We start from the raw sequence: 18969 nt of genomic DNA on the forward strand, positions 1-18969 counted from the left end.
TGTAACATGGATTTAAAGATCTCAAATATGCTGGCTATCAAACACTACCTAAAAGATGGCCTAAGATGATTGTGATTGTGATTCCTTAGGAATCAAACATCGGAAAGAAAAACGCATAGGATGTAAAATTTATAGAAGACGGTAGGTATGGATGAGGAATATATGTACATAGGAACATGGGAGGATTTTAGAACCAATGATCCCAAATATTTTTTTCTACAATGTCCATGTACAATTGGGACAAAATATATATATATATCAACTCCCAGGCTTTTGGGCATGAAAATCGCATCTATATCATTTGTTTTGTTAAATACATTTAAAAGTTCACAAACTCACTTATAATTATCGATTAAGATGTGGTAATGGTAAAAATGAGTTTAAAACGTAACTGCATATTGACATATTTGTAGAAACGCTGTTAAATTTTAGGAGATTGCAGTTTCAAGCCTGGTTTAGCAAATCTCTAGCTCTTAGAGACACGCCTTCCTTAACACGATTGTATATACCCTCGTCAAACCATGTTCAGATAAAACCAGAGGACTTATTAGGCCAGAAACGAGCATTGTGATTCTGTGAAGATTATCCTTGTATTTTTTTCCCCAATATCTAAGCATGCTATTCAGAATTTTCCAAACCACAGTTCAGGTGTGAAAAGTATTTCAAAAAGTTGGATGGAAAATTTATTAAAAACTTAAGCATGTTCTTCAAACATTTCCCAAAACTTATCTAGATATTGCAAGACAACTGTAAAAATCTTTGCAAAAGGTAATTTTGAATGCGTACCAGTCAAATCGATGCTAATTTAAGATGCATGTTGTCGCCAATTTATTCCATAAGGAGTCATGAATGTATTTACTTTCTAAAATTCGATATTTGTGCTTGTTTTGTAATTTGTTGGTGGAGAAGAAATCGAAAAACTACAACCCAGACAGGGAAATCAAACAAAAAGTAGGGAAGTTTTCGATAATTACAAAGAAAAAAGGATTTTTTTGATAATTACGTTAGTGGTAGATGCAACCCATAGAGCAACAACGACATTAAATTGATGATTGGTAAGGGTAGGCATCGGGCCGGGCCGGTGAGCCTGGCCCAGCCCACCCTCATAGCCTTGGTTTCAGCACATTTAAAATTAAAAAATATTTTTTTAATTATAAAATATTTTTTAATATAAAAATTATTTATTAATAATAAATATATACTATTAAAACAAAAAAATTAAAAAAATTAATTTTTTAATTTAAATGGGCTTAACGAACCGGGCCCGGCCCGGCCCCATGCCCAACCCTACTGATTGGGGCTTAGGGAATTGATTTCAGGGGACTTTTGTCCAATCTAATATTATCGATATAATCTTGGGAGTGATTTAGTGGAAGTTAACGATATATTACGTCAATTTACTAACGAATCTTGTACCGTCTGGATTTCGATAGCAGAATATTTTTCAGACGAGTTCCGCACTATAAGATTTAAGTGTTCAAGCAGAGATGATATTCATTTCCTCCGGCTTGCAGCAGACCGGAAGTTGATTACAGGTGATCGGCTGATGACGAAGCTGGGTCTGGATCCTAACCCATATGGGCAGATCCAGATGCAAATATCCAACACATACGAGCTTAGCGTTTATATTTTCAACTTAAACTTCACCTCCTTAAAATCAATGACTCAGATCATTTCAATTGGTATACAACAATGTTACATATTGTTCAATGAGTATTGTTGTTGCCTGTTTCAGGAGACCAAGCTAGACAGGTAACTGGTGTTTTGTTATTATAATGTAATCTGGACAGGCCATGATGGTTGATGAAGGGGATTCAAACCCCCTTGATGGAGGACCTCACCGGAAAAGCCCCCTTGACGGAGGACCTCACCGGAAAAGAAGCAGATGCAGTTTCCGGCACACTTCTATGCATGCACCAAAGGTGGGTGGTGGAGGGTATTTTGTACTTTTTATTTTTTCACAATCCTTTGTTAGTTTTATTATGTTATTTTAGTAAGGGCATTTTGGTCATTGTACATCCTATGCACAATTTTTTTGTGCGTGCATAGGGATGTGCACAACACCTACTTGGATCAATTATCAGTTCCCCCCATGTTTCTAAATTATGAGAAGCACAATAATTGACTAAATAATCGCTTAGTGATCCCAGTTGACGGTTGGTCAGGCCGGATAACTAAGCAGGCAGGACTTGGGCTGCTGCCAAAGGCTTTGGGCCAGCCCGAGCCCTACTTTGTCGAGCCTTGGGCCAGCTCGGCCTGGCCCGATGCCCGGCTTAACTCCCTTCTGTCTTTGCATTGATTGTATCTTCAACAACTCTAAAAAAACTCACTCAAATCCAAATCCGGCATGCCTACATTTTCTGGAGAGTTTTTTGGAACAAGATCTTTTCTATCATGGCTAACTGTAGCACTCGATCGTGAGATGTCTCAGTAACTCCCATGACTTTCCCTTTTGGAAGCTATCATCTTCAATTCGACCTTACCTTCTCCAATCGGGTGAGATCTCAATACTCTAAGTGGGTTTGAAAAACTGGCCGAGAACCTTAAACCTTTATTCACTAAAGGAACCACAAATTTTGGCCGGAGCAGCACTAATTCAATATGTTTGTTTTAGGAGGGGCTATATAATATAGATAAGCAACAAAATATATCAAAGTATTAACATAAAATTAAACCAACTTTGTGAGGCAGATGTAGGCAACTACCTCCACCACTGGTTTGAGTTCCCTTTATTACTTGATTCCAACCTCTCATATCCAATGACATATAAGAACTGTTCACCTGTGGCAATAATAGGTAAGAAGATAAGCCTTTTTTTCTAAAATGTTTATTTAGTGGAAACTGCTTTTAACATAAAATTGCCAAGGTCAAACCCATATGCCTCCAAGATTTTAAATTACTTTAGTATTTATGTTTAGTTGAACTTATGGTACATCTTTCAACTCGGGTATTGAGCTTGCTCCTTTCATGGCAAGGAATAGCGTAAGGGTTTTACAATATCCCATGCAAAAAAAGGAAGTCTCTCAGCCCAGGTGGTTTACGAAAGCCGAAAGAAGAAACAAGAAAAGCCTTTTGAAAATACAACATTGGTTGCAAGGCTGAAATGGAAAGAAAACCAATTTTGGTGAAGGAATCTTTCATTATTTTGGCTGAACTAGGAGATTGTAAAGGATTCTTTTCTCAAGCTTTGATTTGTAATGTAAGAGATGATGATGAGGCTGCTGATGTTCTCCACGTATGAAGGCATTAATGTAGCAGATAATAAAGATGAGGATGACCAGTAGTATATCAAAATGAGAAGTATTAAAAGAAGGGGTCATGCATAGCATTTTATCAAATGCAATAAAGGCATCGCGTCCAACTTCTATTGTAACTGCTCCATTTATTTTGGAGCGATATCTGGAAACAGTTGTCGAATCCTTTTAAATATGGGGGACGTGATGGCAAGGTCAATGGTGGCCCTCTGCCGGCGATGAAATACTCCACATTATTTCCTTTATTGTCTTCTCTTTTATCTATTTCTCAGTTTTCTATATTCATTAGTTGAAAGAAACGTTTCAATTATAACTACACTCTAATAAATTAAAAATATGTATATTTTTTAGATAGGCAAGTTTGTTTTCTCAGAAAAGTAATATTGGATTAATTCGTCTTATTTTTTCCTTCAAACCACAAACTTTTTCCCTTTTTCATGGTGCAAACTAAGGGGTTGGAATTATGATTCTGGTATTCTAGAATTTTTTTTTATCTCTCTTTGGGGCACAAGGGCATGAAGGCTTTGATTTATGAATTCTAGAATTTTGATTTCCTTTCTTCAAGCCACTCATTTTTCATTCTGCAATCAAAATTTCAAATTATCAAATACAAAGGGAAGCAGGAATTAGAATGTCCATTTCAATTCTAGTTTGAGGTGGAATTTTGATTCTAGAATTCTGATTCCAAAATCAAAATTTCAAGCCATCAAACGCCCACTAAGTGAAAGCTGTGTCAAAAAAGCCCTGATATGCAGTTTAAAGCTAACACATCTGCAAGGTGAAATTATGTTCTTTTTCTTCCTTACACATCATCGAAGAGCATGAACAAGCTTCTTTGTAAATTTATCTGTCTATTTGGCTGATTTTCTATGGATTACAAAAGACCAGGTCAACAATTGTGTTTGATCAATATGTATAGCTCTCTCTTGATACTTTGGTCCATTGCGTTAGATTGGTTACGATGGTACCTCATTGACCACATGGACTGGGGCTTAGATATGGATCTGAGTGTAATGAATCTGACTATTGAATCTACCTATGTAGAAATTCCAGTTGCATATGAATGTTTTCGCGTTTATAGACACCTGAAAATTGCACCCAAGCAAATTACCTGTGGCACATGAAAAGCAGTACAGAAACTGCGGCATTGACGCTACAATTCGGCATGAAACCACTCGATGCCTGGTGTTTCAGTTGCATACTTTGTGTCATGGGATTTTCGATGCTACCCAAATTTAGTAACGAAACTTCTGCGGCACTGAACGTTCTAAGAGATCGAATTTGACAAGCTAAAATGTTCGGCGTATTGACCCTTAAATCTGCAACATATGTATGATTTAAAGATATGCTTCTTTTACATTGGATTCTTGAGTTGTTTTCAAACATAGTGAGGACACTGGTATGGCAGGTTCAGCTATAAGAGAGACCAGGAAGCAAGTAAGGCAGATGTTTGGTATGTGAGAGTGCAGCAGTTTGAATGGATTGAGAAGGTAATGGAAATGGATTGAGGAGGCAATGGAAAAAGAAAGCAAACGGAAATCTAATGATCGGGCGGAAAATACATTCTATTATTCTGTGCTGTGATATGGAAGACTTGGCAGGAAAGGAATGATTTTTTTTTTTTCAAGGAAAAATTTACAAAGGTCAGAAGATATCACAAAGATATAAATATGCAGGAAGGGTTATATATAAATTGTGTCAGGATGATGAATTTACCAGTGATCTGCAGGTTCTTGAAGGACGAGGAAGAATGGCGAATACCTAACAGCTGAAATTGGCGTTTAAGTACCAAGAAGGATCGCCTGGGTTTTGCATCGAGAAACAGGAAAGGGTACTCGTGAGCAGGCTACTTAATTAGTATATTGTAGGGACGAAGTTCTGAGCAAAGACAGCCTGGACCAAAGAATCCTAGTTGAAACTCATCTGAGAGATGCATTTGGAGCTATGACACATGAAAAGCAGTAGATAGCAGTTTGGATGGGAAGGCTAATGGAAGAGCAGTAAAGGAGAGAATGCTCACTCAATAGCTTAACAGTAAGCTAGCATAGTATCACTCTCAGTTGTTGTAACCTCAGTCTGGATTTTTCTCTCTTTTTCTTGGGGACCTCTATAGCCTGGTCCTGGACCTGTTTCTTTCTTGGAGGTCGCATTTTGATAAAATGTATGTAGTATTTCGATTATTTATTAATTTACTAGCAGGAGTCTCTCGAACCAGAGCAACATTTGTGCGGTGGTTTTGTAAAAGAAAGACACGCATATATAGTTTTCCTATTAACTTCCTAAGATTGTTAATGTGTCGTGAGTTTATGAATCAATCAAGTATGGGGTAGGACTATCATTTTCAATCAAGTGTGGTCTACACTCCCATCTATTATGTACATAAAAAATAAAGGGATGCAACGCATCAAATCTTTGCCAAAACAAAACAAGCAGCAACACTCCTACTGCTCAAAACATCGGCAGAAACCCAATTGGAACTACAGTAACCAAAAACCAACTTATTCCATGACATTTGCAGTGAAATTAAGTTGACCAATCTCATAGGTGGTATCCTGATCTCTACAGGTGATGAGTTTTCAACATATTTCAAGCGTTGGTGTATCATCTGAAATCTGCAGAAAAAGGAGTCCATTCTGCAAGTAAAGGCCAGCGCCCAAGCCACGGTTGCCTACCCTCAACCATTTCTTTCATCCTGCTCTTCCAGCTTTGATTAGTCGTGATTATTTTTACACTTCCTACAGTGTTCAAGGTTCCAGCTCAGAGCTTTTCATTTCTGCAGGGTCATTTCCTTCTCCTGCCCTCACCTGTACCCATAACATGCTGCCATTCCCTCTTCTCTTCACACATGCAAGGACCTTTCTTGTGAGTTACTAGAATAGTCTATAAACTGGAAACAAATTAATGTCGCCGTGGTAAGGAAGAGAAGGGAGAAAAGCTTGAAAACTTGAAAGAAGAGGATCGATATGAAGGATGAGAAAAACTTGGAAAAAAATTCAAGCAAGGGAAGAAAGAAAAAGGCAAAAACGAAAATTAGAACCACCCAAGGACTATTAATTTTATTGGATCCACTTTCCGGGCGGAAGGAGTCGGTCGCCCTCTAAGGGAACGCTTGACTTTTCTTGATCTAAAGGCTAAAGGCTAAAAGAGAAATCTTTTGACTTGGTTGTCTGATGGTCTCCTTTCTATGAGAAGGAGGAGAAAGCAGGAGGCCATTTGGTGATGGTGGAGTTCTTTCCGCCTTCCGAAAGCCAGAGCTCCATAGCAGGAGATGCCCAACTCCATCTACTCAGTTCCGGCAAGCGCTTTAGCAGAGGCAAGGCAGCACACTGTCTGCAGGAGAGCAGGCAGCCATGATTAGCTCCGCCTGCTGATCAATGCTTCAAAAGGGACGTTTACTTTGGCATGGATGATGATTATTGAGAGGGTGCTTTTTCCTCTCCTTTAGTTCCCATGTAGCCCCATCATCGTGCTGCTTACACGAGTTTGACCCGTGGTAAAAACTAAAAAACAAGAACTCAAAACCTGCTATCAAGTAAAGGCGAATGGTCGCTCTGTTTTCGTATCAGATGAATTACTTCAACGATTAGAGCAGATTCATTAAACCCTAAAACAAAGTGTTTTATTTGTCAAGAAATCTCAATGCCAAACACCAAACATCATAAGGACATGGGAGTTTAAACCGAGATGAAACTTTGACGTGTTCAACAACAGGGAAGGTCTAGAGTGGAGTTCAGAAGAGTACGCTCGTCTCTCTGAAGATACCATCATTTTAGAAGACCGTGGGAAGGAGGTTATGATCAAATAAAGGGAAAAGAAATATGCAACAAAAGGCGTTGGCTAACGCTACTCCTCCATTCCATGCACTCGCTGGTCGCTACTGAAAGGCATGCATTTCACCTCTCTTTCTGCCAAAGAGGCGTGCAAAGTGCACCACTGCAGCCCCGCACGCCCGGCTTCTTAGATGGTACGAGAGAGACCCATCACCACTGCACCCTTTCCCTTACACCTGTAGTCTCATTACACTATATGAATATTTCATGAATATGTTCCAAACTAATACATTAATTTGAAGTACATTAGTTTGGAGTATTGTTCTTGTTGCCAAACTCTCCTTAAAAAAACTTGAGTAACCTTACTCTATCCATGTATGTGCCTGATCTGTAGCGCCCATCTTAAAGAATTGATTCTACCTAAGTTCTGAATTTCATGTTAAGGAATTAAAGGTACATGCCCCATTAACCTCAACCTAGTTGTGATCATCTTATGTGTATTAGGGACATCAACATTACATCTTATAATTGGTAAAACCAAAGTATGAGCTACATATAACTTGCATATGGCAGACTGAGGATGACGCAACTCGTGCGCCACAGTACATCTTATAGTTCACACTCGAACCAGTCAACTCATGGCCTTTCTAAGTTTTTTCCCCACAAGCGGCAGCTGTAGTTAGGGTGCCGACACTTTTACTCGGTGGTCGGCCGCATGCTGCATTGATAATTACGAGCATATGGATTATGGACTATGCACTTTGTTTTTTCTAGGGTTTAATATCAACAATGTGTCTTGAGTTTTTTGAAGGTGTAATTGGGTGCATAGGATGGGTATTTCATTTTATCGTGGCTTAAGAACAGAAAAATGATACTGACCACGTACCAGTGATGTCACATCCATTAAGTCAACCCACTCGATAATTCTTGATCATTTACTTGAAAAGGGAATTTCATTCACGTGGAACTGAGGGGCTCAGCTTGGCATATCCAGCCCAGGATTAGCTTGAGTTTCCATGCTTCTCCTTATCTCCTTAAGGTACGAGTCCTGCTTTCTGTGCTTCAATTTAAAAACGATATCCACTCAAGAATTCTTGATCATTCACTTGAAACAAGGGAATTTCATTGAAGTGGAGCTGAGGGACTCAACTTGGCATATCCAGGATTAGCTTGAGTTCTCATGCTTCTCCTTATCTCCTTAAGATACGAGTCCTGCTTTCTGTGCTTCAATTTAAAAATGATACCCACTGGAGAATTCTTGATCATTTACTTCAAAAAGGAATTTCATTCACGTGGAGTTGAGGGGCTCAGCTTGGCATATCTAAGATTGGATTGAGCTGAGCCGAGCACCCACAAACCAAACACAGTTTCAGTCCATGATGAAATGCCAAATCAAGATCTGGTGCGGAATGAAAGGCTTCACCCTTGCCCTTAGAGTCTAGAGCTGTATTGGATTGTGTAAAGGGTTACTTCTTCTTGGAATCAAACTGGAAACAAACCAAAGATTAGCCTTCCATTGGGTCAGTTACTCCAGTAGCTAGCATAAACTTTCACTTTCAAATTGCAAGAACCGCTTGACGTGGAAAACTTTCTTATGGTTCTCATCCCACACACTTTTCTTTTCTTTAATGTCTTCGAGATATGGAACTGCGAATTTTTAGGAGGAAGACCGACCTTTTATTTCCTTTTGGTCTGCGACAAAACCAAAAAGCATCTCAGATTTAGGCTCTGCTTTTTGAAACACAAATTAACACAGTAAACGCACTTTGTATGGGCAGAGCATGTCCAAAGGCACGAAGAGAAGTCCAAAGCCTTTCGCCAAACACCACTTCCTTTATCTTTTCTCTCCTTTCTCGGTAGACGAGCCAGGAAGGTCTAGTCCATGGGGTTCGAACTCCAAGTCTCATTCCATCGCTGGTTCAACTTAAGTTGCTACAGAGAGGCTCCCAATATGAACAGGAATTTGCCCAGTTGCAATATGTATGATCACGACGCAGATTTATTTAATGGTACTTTGGTGTAGCTTCTGGTTGCAGCCTTTAGAGCTAAAAGTCGTTTTCATTTCCAGATGTTTAGCATTCTTCACCTTTCATATTTCCTCAAAAGCAGAAAGAAATGTTTACCATGTTAACTGACTCTGTATCTGCAAAAAGCAGGTGGTGCTTTTGTCATTTGTATTCAGTTGACCACAACGACTATATATATATATATATATATATATATATATATATAAAAGCATGCATGACCAGTTTAATTACCTTTAGTTTATCATTTTAATTAAATTTGGGGGTTGTTTGGCAGCATGAACACGGTGCTTTATGAACCTGCCCTCAGCCCTCACATTATAGGGTTTCATGAATCTGCTCTTAACTTTCGGAACAAGTTTATGTAACATTCACAAAGTACCCGTGCCACCAAACAATCCCTTAATATACGAAAAGTTCAATGGCTCGCAATTCCTCAATATGTAAAACTAGTTCCAATATTATGTTGGACACAATCTTAACAAGTAAAAACAGTAGATGAATCTAGCTTATTCCTTCAAAACGTTAATGGACTTCTCCTATATGTTTCAGAAGACATGTTTATCAAGGATTCTCTTTTCTAAAGATAAAACTGTCAAGAAGGGGATCTATACGTATATTAATTTTGATAAATGCATTGTTTGAAACGTATGTGTTCACGTATGTCTGATAGATCTACCTGTTGTTGATTGGTGATTAGAAACATATATTAGAGAGAAAAAATTGCTTAATTATAGCATTGGCTTATGTATATTTTCTGGTATTTGCATGAACTTTCCACCTACAATTGTCATGTAACAAATTATAATAAAATTGCTTTTGGTCTGTTGCCAATCTCTGTACTTAGAGATTACACAATTCGAACAATTATGAACTCAATTCGCTCGTTAGTTCTTCTATCTGAGTATAAAGACGATGAAATGCATTGGAAGAGAGGGAGAATCTCACATCATAATACAACACATATACTAGTTCGCCATACGTCCCAAAGTCTGTTATATGCACTGGCAAATATGCAATATATGCATGCATGGAGCCTAAAATTTTCCTAGAAGTAACATCTTGCAACAAATTAAAGAACAAGTCTGTTATATGCATTTGTGTCTCATACATTCACTGAATAGCATATATATATATAAAGAGAGAGAGAGGAGAGAGAAAGAAAGAAAAGAGGTGCCAAGGCTAAGGGCCGAGGTAGGGGCAGGCAGGGGCCCCCCCACCCCCTGTCAGAGTTTTAAAAATCCAAAAAATTTACATATAACTTTTAAAGTTAGTAGTTTAATCTATATAAAAATTTAAAAAATTGTACTTTGGCCCTTATTAAAATTTGAAAACTGTAGTTGAGTCTCTGCAATGAAAAATTCATAGCTCGTACCTCGGACATAGTCATACCTTATTAAATATGTCCTACCTTAAAATTTGAAAACTATAGTTGAGTCTCTGCAATGAAAAATTCATAGCTCGTACCTCGGACATAGTCATACCTTATTAAAATTTGAAAACTATAGTTGAGTCTCTGCAATGAAAAATTCATAGCTCATAGCTCAGACAGAGTCATACCTAATCATTTTAACCTCCACCTTCCAAGAAAGTAAACCTTCAATGTAAATAAGCAGTTCTTAGAATGCGCCCTCCAAGATTCGAGTTAAAGACGTGCGAATGACACGCCATCCTACTAACCATCAGACGGTGTCAAAAGTCCACCCAACCTGATAGGTGGGCCTTTCCTTGAAGTCCAAGGGAGCCCCAATAAGTGGGACCCATTAAGCAGTTCTAGCCGTGTGAATCAAATATCATGAAAGTGGGGCCCTTTCTCAGTTGCAGTCAACGCCGAGCCCTCAGCCCGTTGACGGCGCGCGTGGCCCGGAAGTGGGCTGGGCCCAGGGATGGCGGCCTGGTTTGTTCGTGCCTTTCACTTGTCAAATGGAGATGGGTCTAAGTGCTTCTGCAGTCCAAAAAACCGGCCCAAACTTTATTTTCTGGCACCCATTTAAGGGTTCTCCACATATATATATCCCATTAGTAAGATGATCAATTTATAAGCAGCAATTTCTAGGTGCTTATTAACCATAATGGCTAAGACGCTGCCTCACCAAATACAAACAGTTGGCGCATTTTCAAGTGCCGCGTACTGTCTCCAGTGGGTTCACACTCACAAACTTTCGTCGCTTCTGTCTTTCTCTTATTAGAAAAGATATGATATTATTGTACCGCAATGCTTTTAGAACCCAATAAACAAAAAGGATGCGATGTTATGAAAACGTTATGCTGGGATTAACATGGTTTACTTTTATTGCAATATGCCAAGTGATTGCTTTTTCAAGTGCTTTCTCATATTTTCTTATGTATCTTGAGTTTCTTACCATTTCAGTATTTATAGGAAAATAAAAATTCGCTCTCTCATGGCAAATCCAAAAGATTCTCAGAATGGAAAAGCTTTCTAATATTTGTCCATTTCCTATGCTAAAAGTGATCATGGAAACGTGGCATAATCTTGGTAAGTAGGGTTTCTCAGCGCCTAAAAGAAGGCTAAAGTCCTCACTCAATCCTTTGACATAATCGATCAGCCAAAGTTATGAGACTACATCGCAATCGCCTCGCATAGTGAGCCCTGCTCCACCCAATATGTTAACCCCTTCACATGCTCCACTCTCTTCCTCATAAGGGCGAACACGAGCCGAGTCGAGTCTAAGTTCAGTCAGCAGCTCGACTAATGATACCTCGAGCTTGATTCGGCTCGAGTTTGAGAATAACTCGACGAAAGCAACTCGAGCTCGACTCGGTAGTTATGCGTTGAGCTCGAGTTTGACTCGATTAATGTTCGACAAACTCGTTTGAGTAGAATTGATATTCATTGTTACGTGTAGAACTCAAGCTCGACTCGATTAAGGTTCGACAAACACGTAAACTCGTTTTGAATATATCGACTTGATTAAGGCTCGAGCTCAACTAGGCAGTTACGTGTTGAACTCGAAATCAACCCGATTATTTGAACGAATGAACTCACGACCTAGAGCTGGACTAGTTGTTCACCCTTACTTGGTCAGCTTTCCTCCATACTTTCTTCATGGTGATAAAACCAAACTGATACCACTTCCTCTTTACTAGAAAAGTCACCGCCCATCGTCTCCTTTTTCGAACTTCATTTAATCAGAAAACCACCCGTACCCTCTTGATGCAATTTCGATGAAGCCAATGCATCCTGATCTAGCCAATAAACATCATGTTCTTTCTGTTAGGTCATTAAGTCTGTGCAAGTCTGACCACCGCTTACTTATGTAGACGAGAATTTGTTTGTAATATATGCATGCATCTTTTTCATATATAGCCAAAGGCTGATTTTTGCGTCCATCGAGGGAATCTGACTCCTACCAAAGTCTTGATCTTCACAGGGAGCGGACGCGTTTCAGGCTTTGGATGACATCGCCGCCGGCAGCACCAGAGACGGCGGTGACCGTGTGGTGGCGAAACTTTGCTCGTACCCATTAGATTGGCTAGGAGCTATGATCGGCAGACCAAAAGGGGGAAGGAAGGACGACTACTTTTATTTATAGCATATTGGCCGAGAGGGCAGAGCATATTCCTCCGTTCTGGTCAGGGGATGCTTCAACAGAATTTAATTTCATCGCCTGATAATAACATCTTATTCTACCTACAGCTTGCAATCTTTAGTGCGCTCTCCATTTTCATCTGCGGTCGTTGCACTGCAAATAGAGATCGTCTAAATCGTCCGAGGCTTTCTAACCTTTTTTTTAATTTGCTGCTACACTAGTGCAACCCAGTTTCCATATATTTAAATTATCTAAAGCTCCACGCTTTGCGGCGCCCCGTTAATCATCTTAAGTGTCGGCTTTAATCTCTCTGTGGTTGATTTGTCAAAAGAATTAACTGTACTCTCAAGTAAGTTACTCTTGGGCAGAAGTGCAACTAGGCATGATCACAGTAGGCAGATAATGGGCTTATTCCCATATTCCTATCTCCGAGATAGTTGCTACAGCCAGTAATGTCAACTCCTGTGTTGCAAAAGATCGTGAGAAAGAAAAGAGAACACCACTATATGAATTGAAACGTAATAGATATGTACTAAAAAAGAGCCTATCCCCAAGAGGCCTGCCTTTACCATAAAGGTGAATTTTTACTCGTTTTCCTCACTATTAATAATTTAGACTTCTAGATTAGGATGTCACATACTCGTCACATGATCATATACTCTGTGCTAAGCTAATGGCAAAATGAATGTTTTGGCACATATCCAACTATTTAAACATACTGCCTGATGCAATGTATCGGGTAGTCTGCTGTGAGAAGCTGAGTTTCTCCATTCAACCACAAAATCACACATATATATATATATATAAAAGAATATCAACATTAATGAACATTAAATTAATAATATGGAAGCCAGCCACAGTTCGTGAAACTAATTTGTGTCCCTCTTTCTCTCGACTCCTTTGAGGGGTTTTTGGTTTCTTGAGAACACAGTTTGACTTTAATATTGTCAATTTGATGTCAATCATCTGATCTACTTAAAATTAAAATCAATGACGCATATGAATCCCATTTAAGTCTCAAGTACACGAGGATCTAGCAGCTACCTTTGAAGAAAAATGAAGTTCCTTAAAGCTGTAATAATGCGGCGACTTCTACTCCTACTTTGTGTGAGAAAGAAATACAATTAAGGCCGGCTATGTGCGGCATTGCTCGGATCTCGTCTCTCGGGCTCGTCCATTATAAATACCATAACCCCTCCTCATTCACAACCGACAAACGTAGGAAAAGCTGATCACCTACCACCTTCATCCTTAGTGTGCAACCTATTACTTGTACAGAAGCCTTGGAAACCCAGCACTGTTCATCTGGAAGAGGAAAAAAAGGTGATAGTCGTGGTCTGTTCGATGTTGACTAATCATTTCATGCATCGGTCAGGGTCAACTTGGAGCCTTTCAATCCTTTCCAGTGGAGACAAGAATATCTTGGTGGCCCTGCTTCATCTTCATCAGTGAGAGAGAGAGAGAGAGAGAAGCAACTGGGGAACATGGACGCCATTAAGGGTCTCCAGATGGGAGTTAAAAGAAGCATGCGATGAGCTTCGCTTCTGCTTTGTACGGTCCAACTTCCTTATCTCTAGTTGTTGTCATTCTCCCTCAGTTCAAGGCAGAATGGAATCGCCTAGTGTTTCGTTTTCCGGCGACGCAGTAAGGTGATCGTCAAAGAACTGGTTTGGATCAGTCAAATTTACACACAAGAGGACCAAGCAGCACCCTCCTATGCCCTCTTTTCTGCAACCCTTCTGTCGTTTCCATGGCATTTGGATTCGGCTGTCATCATAACAGTATGTAAAAGAGTAGAGCAAACTCAACAAAAAGCCATGAAGTTCAGTTCGCTTGCCAAGAGAAGCTTGATATCAGGGCTAGAACAAACTATATGGGCCGGACTGGTTTGCCTACACAAAAAAACGTTTTTCGTGGCCTATATAACTTACTAATTTATTAAATAAAATACATTCTTTAAAACTTAATTTGTTCTTTATCTAATGTCTAAACTTCAACATGGACATGTGCAAGAGTGTCCTTACTGTTAGCTAAGACGTCTTAAGGATAACTATGTGAGTGTCCCAAAAATCTGATCTAATACTTAAAGGCAGATTCACGTGAGACGCAACACACATAATGTTTTCATGCGCCAGTTCTTTAAGGTTCAGTAGATTTGTGGGACAATACTTGTTCAAGTATTTGTAAATTTCCTTTAATGTTGAGGTAGATTCATAGTATGTCATTTCTGATGCAAAGCCACCCCTGAATGTCTTACTAGTTAAGTGATCGAGTATTTTATTTTAAAGGGTGAATAGTTCGATCCCAAAAAACCATACGTGTCGTCGGTACTTACCAACACTACCGGGAAATTGGATGAAGGTCATAACTGTTATCAACTATAATTGTTATCAAATGAAGTTTAGTTGACTAACCGTACTCTGCAATATTTCAGTGTTTGTTGGATGATCAAGAAGTCAGAAGGACTCAAATATGCAACGCAGCTAGGGTACTGACTGCCCATGATGACGGGCACTAGAGACCGATTCATGTGATTCAACACAGAAGAAAGGAGAAAGCTGGGACAAGACCACAGGTGAGGTGAGGGATGCAGGAGGGAGTCGTCCTGCACATGGCGAAGGAAGGGACAGTGAGGAGATGAAGGGTTCTACTGTTGAAGTCCACTAAACGGGAAATCCAATCCCTTACTGACGCCATGATTCCGTGGCCGTGACATCAGGAAAGGCGGCCCCTCCAGGCCATCGTTGTGGTGGTGGTGGAGCTGCTGCTGCTGCTGTTAACAGCAAATCTTTGTAAGAAGAAAACCCAAAAAGAAAAAAGGAGGGAGATACTGCTCTCCTTTTACTTCCAACCAACACACGCGCTCTATCTCTTCAAAATCTTTTCCTTTATTTGAAGGATGGCGAGGGTGGGGACCTTGTCTCTGTGCCCGAGTATGTGCGCCCGTCTCACTGTGGACCACGCCGGTCGTCCCAAGCAATATCTTAGGAGAAATTATACTAAGACATGACACAAAAATGCGAAAAGAGAAGCAGAGAGAGAAAAGATTATGTTAAGAAATAACACAGAAAGACGGAGAGCGAGAGAGAGAAGTAAAGATAAAGCAGAGAGAGAAAGATTATGTTAAGAAATAACACAGAAATACGGAGAGCGAGAGAGAGAAGTAAAGATAAATAATACTGAAACCGAGGTGACATGGGGAGAGAGAGAGTGGGGTTCCAAGACACAATGATTACATCATTTTTGGGAAGCAGGAGGGAGGCATGAAATTAGAAAACGAAGAACATGCCCTTGACCAAGGTACAAACACCTTCCAATCTCTCTCTCTCTCTCTCCTTCTTCCTGCCGTTCGATCGAGGTATATCTGCTGTACCAGACATAGTTATATACTGTAGGAACACCTCAAAAACAAGTTAAACTGAGCAGAAGAAAAAGGTTTTGCGGAAGAAAAAGGGGGAGGGAGAGGGCAGGGAATGCCGTAGAAGGAAAGGGAAAAAGGAGTACAGCAGCCACAAAAAGCTAAGATGATAAAAAGAGAACTCTATACAAAGACCATGGCAGAAAGAATTGCGAGCGAAAGAAGTCTCGCCTTTACGAGGGACCAACTAAACAGTTTATTCTCTTGTGATCGTTTTGTCTGCTTCCCCCCATTCTATTACTCTCTTCCCTTACCTCTTACATTGGCTCCCGCCTCTGCATGTATATATATTTATGTGCTACTAACAGATTGGCAGTAGAAATTCCAACTTTTGTTTTCTCCACCGAGGAAACAAGAAAAACCAAATTCCATTCCTTTGGCGTTTACTGCGACTGGAACCGTCATCTCCACCTCATACATTCTTTACCAGAGAGAGATCAGAGAGAGATGTGTGGCAAGAGAATAGACAATACTGGCGAGAGCTCGCAGAATATTCCAGCATACCCTGAGCTGATGATCAACGATGTGATCAATCTCAACCCGGCCATGGCATATGGCGGTGGAGGGCTGTCTTCGGCTCCTGAGGCGGCGTCCTTCTTCCCTTGGACGATCCCCATCAACCCCCTTCCTAGCATCTCGGGGATTCCAACGACGAGGGAGAACGAGAATTACCTGGGCGGTATGGCTGGAACGAGGCCTTCTGCTTCCCCCTCCCCCTTGTTTCAAGGGTATCAGCGTCGCGGACTGCAGTTCGGCTTCGACCGACCGGATTTCTTCTCCAGTATCGGGATTTATGGCGGATCTGACCACACGGGCAGCCGCTTTCGTGGGCCGTCGGCCTCGTTCGGCCTTCAGGCCGACATATCGAAGCTTACTGCCCAGGAAATCATGGACGCCAAGGCCCTTGCAGCGTCCAAAAACCACAGCGAGGCCGAACGAAGAAGGCGTGGCCGCATCAACGGACACCTTGAGAGACTCCGAACCCTCCTCCCCAATACCACCAAAGTAAGAAGATTCATCACGGGAGGAAGTTTGTGGCCATAGAAAATTTCGATTTGTTCATTTTTCCGATTCATAGGGTTCTATGTCAATCGTTTCCATTCTTTAATTTCGAAGGATGACAAGATCCAACTATCTCTACCTACCGTATCTTCCACGCTTTCAGACAAACATTTTGTTTAAATGAATGCTGCGGGAATAGGTAAGGACTACACGCTTGTTTTGTGGATGAGTCGGTTACGGTGATTGAATTCACAGGAATGGTCACTTCGCTTTCTCGTTGCTTTTCCTCTCTGTCGATGTATCGTTTTGGTTATGAGAGTTCCGAGAAAATATGGGAAGTTGTAAGTTGGCTTGGAACTCTGTGATGCTTTTTGTGTACCATCCGAATTGATCTGCAAAAGAGAAACCGAAGCAGGTGAAAAGAGCTTGGGGGAAAGGGATAATGTTGGGGCGGAGAAGAAAGATGGTCGGTGTCAGTGAGTTCTTTAAGTATGCAATATCTCATTATCTTGCACTGCCTAAGCATGCATGCAGGCTTAAAATTCCCATCCTTACTCCTCAGTGAAACTGACACGCCTCGCCATTAAATATTCTCCCTCACAGTCTTTTCATGCGTTTTGTCTTGAATACTTGTTCAAACTCCGATGATCAGATAAGCCAAATCCTCTCTCTCTCTCTCTCAGTGGAATCTAATGTTATGAAATGCGAGATGCGCATTCATTGTTGTTTCCTTTCTGTCTAGATGAAAAGCTTTGATTTGTAATTTTATTGTTTGGTTGCATTATGTCAGACGGACAAGGCCTCCTTGCTGGCGGAGGTGATACAGCACGTTAAGGAATTGAAACGGCAGACGTCGGAGATCGCTGAGGCGAGCCCTGTGCCTACCGAGGTCGATGAGTTGACGGTGGATCCCGACGAGTCGTGTGGGGAAGGCAAGCTGATCATCAAAGCGTCGATCTGTTGCGAGGACCGATCTGATCTGCTGGCCGACCTTATCAAGACGCTCAAGTCTCTTCGCCTCCGCACTCTCAAGGCTGAGATCACGACGCTGGGGGGGCGAGTGAGAAACGTATTGGTGGTCACCGGCGAGGAGGAAGGCCTAGCCGATAACAACTCGCCGTCCCATGGCAGTGGCTGCAACCCTTCGATAGGGTGCATTCAGGAGGCGCTCAAGGCGGTGATGGAACGGCAGGCTTCTGATGACTCCTCTTCAGGCAGCGTTAAGCGGCAGCGGACCAACCTCACAGTGCTGGAGAATAGGTCCATCTGAACTGAATATAGGTGGAAAAGGGAGAGAGAAAAATGGAAAATCTGTCTCCCTTTTCTTGTTTTTCAAAGTTGGTCTGTTATACTTTTGGATTTGACTATGTTTGGTATCTTTGTTTCCTTCTCTCTGTCTTCCTGTTTTTAATGTATGTGATGTTCATGATGGTTGGAATGACATGACAGAAGAATATGTTGATGTTTATATCTAGTCTACAAGGTTTATTGTTGCATGTATTTATTAGTACAGTAGGCAATGGACTTGTCTGAATAGTTGGAATTGTTCGAGTAGTACAGTGGAGTATTACCACTGCGGATATTATTCTTAATAGAAAAAAATGATGTGACAGATGCAGGCATCAGATGGCCTTAGGTTACCATGTTTGACATGTGGTATTGTAAGCAACTTTCTGCAACTCTCTGAATTGAATTGTGTTTCGTGTTCTTAGTGACTACTAACTGGATTTAAGGGTTGTAGTTGATCTTCCTGTGTATTAACAGAGGTAAGATGAGTGTTTCCTCTTTTTTCGTTTGTTTGTTTGGCAGGAGGGGGTGGTCTGGGCTAGCCTGTAGGTGAGGGTGCACGCTCATAACCGGAGGATACTGATCACGACGGGATGGATCAGTCCGGACGCCCACATATTTTCCGTCGTGAGTACGACTAAGTCAGATTTGGGCAACGAAGAT

General features: G+C 40.8%; 1 protein-coding gene across 1 annotated transcript; it reads left to right on the plus strand.

Annotated features, from left to right (window-relative positions):
- Nucleotides 1-16060: 16060 nt before the first annotated feature.
- Nucleotides 16061-18562, plus strand: LOC116258533 (transcription factor bHLH30-like). Its single transcript, XM_031635708.2, has 2 exons — nucleotides 16061-17022; nucleotides 17810-18562. The coding sequence occupies exons 1-2, from the start codon at nucleotides 16297-16299 to the stop codon at nucleotides 18287-18289; spliced, it is 1206 nt and encodes a 401-aa protein (XP_031491568.1). The 5' UTR covers nucleotides 16061-16296; the 3' UTR covers nucleotides 18290-18562.
- The last annotated feature ends 407 nt before the right edge of the window (nucleotides 18563-18969 follow it).

This window comes from Nymphaea colorata, chromosome 8 (assembly GCF_008831285.2).
Source record: "Nymphaea colorata isolate Beijing-Zhang1983 chromosome 8, ASM883128v2, whole genome shotgun sequence".
In the NCBI taxonomy this organism is placed as follows: Eukaryota; Viridiplantae; Streptophyta; class Magnoliopsida; order Nymphaeales; family Nymphaeaceae; genus Nymphaea; species Nymphaea colorata.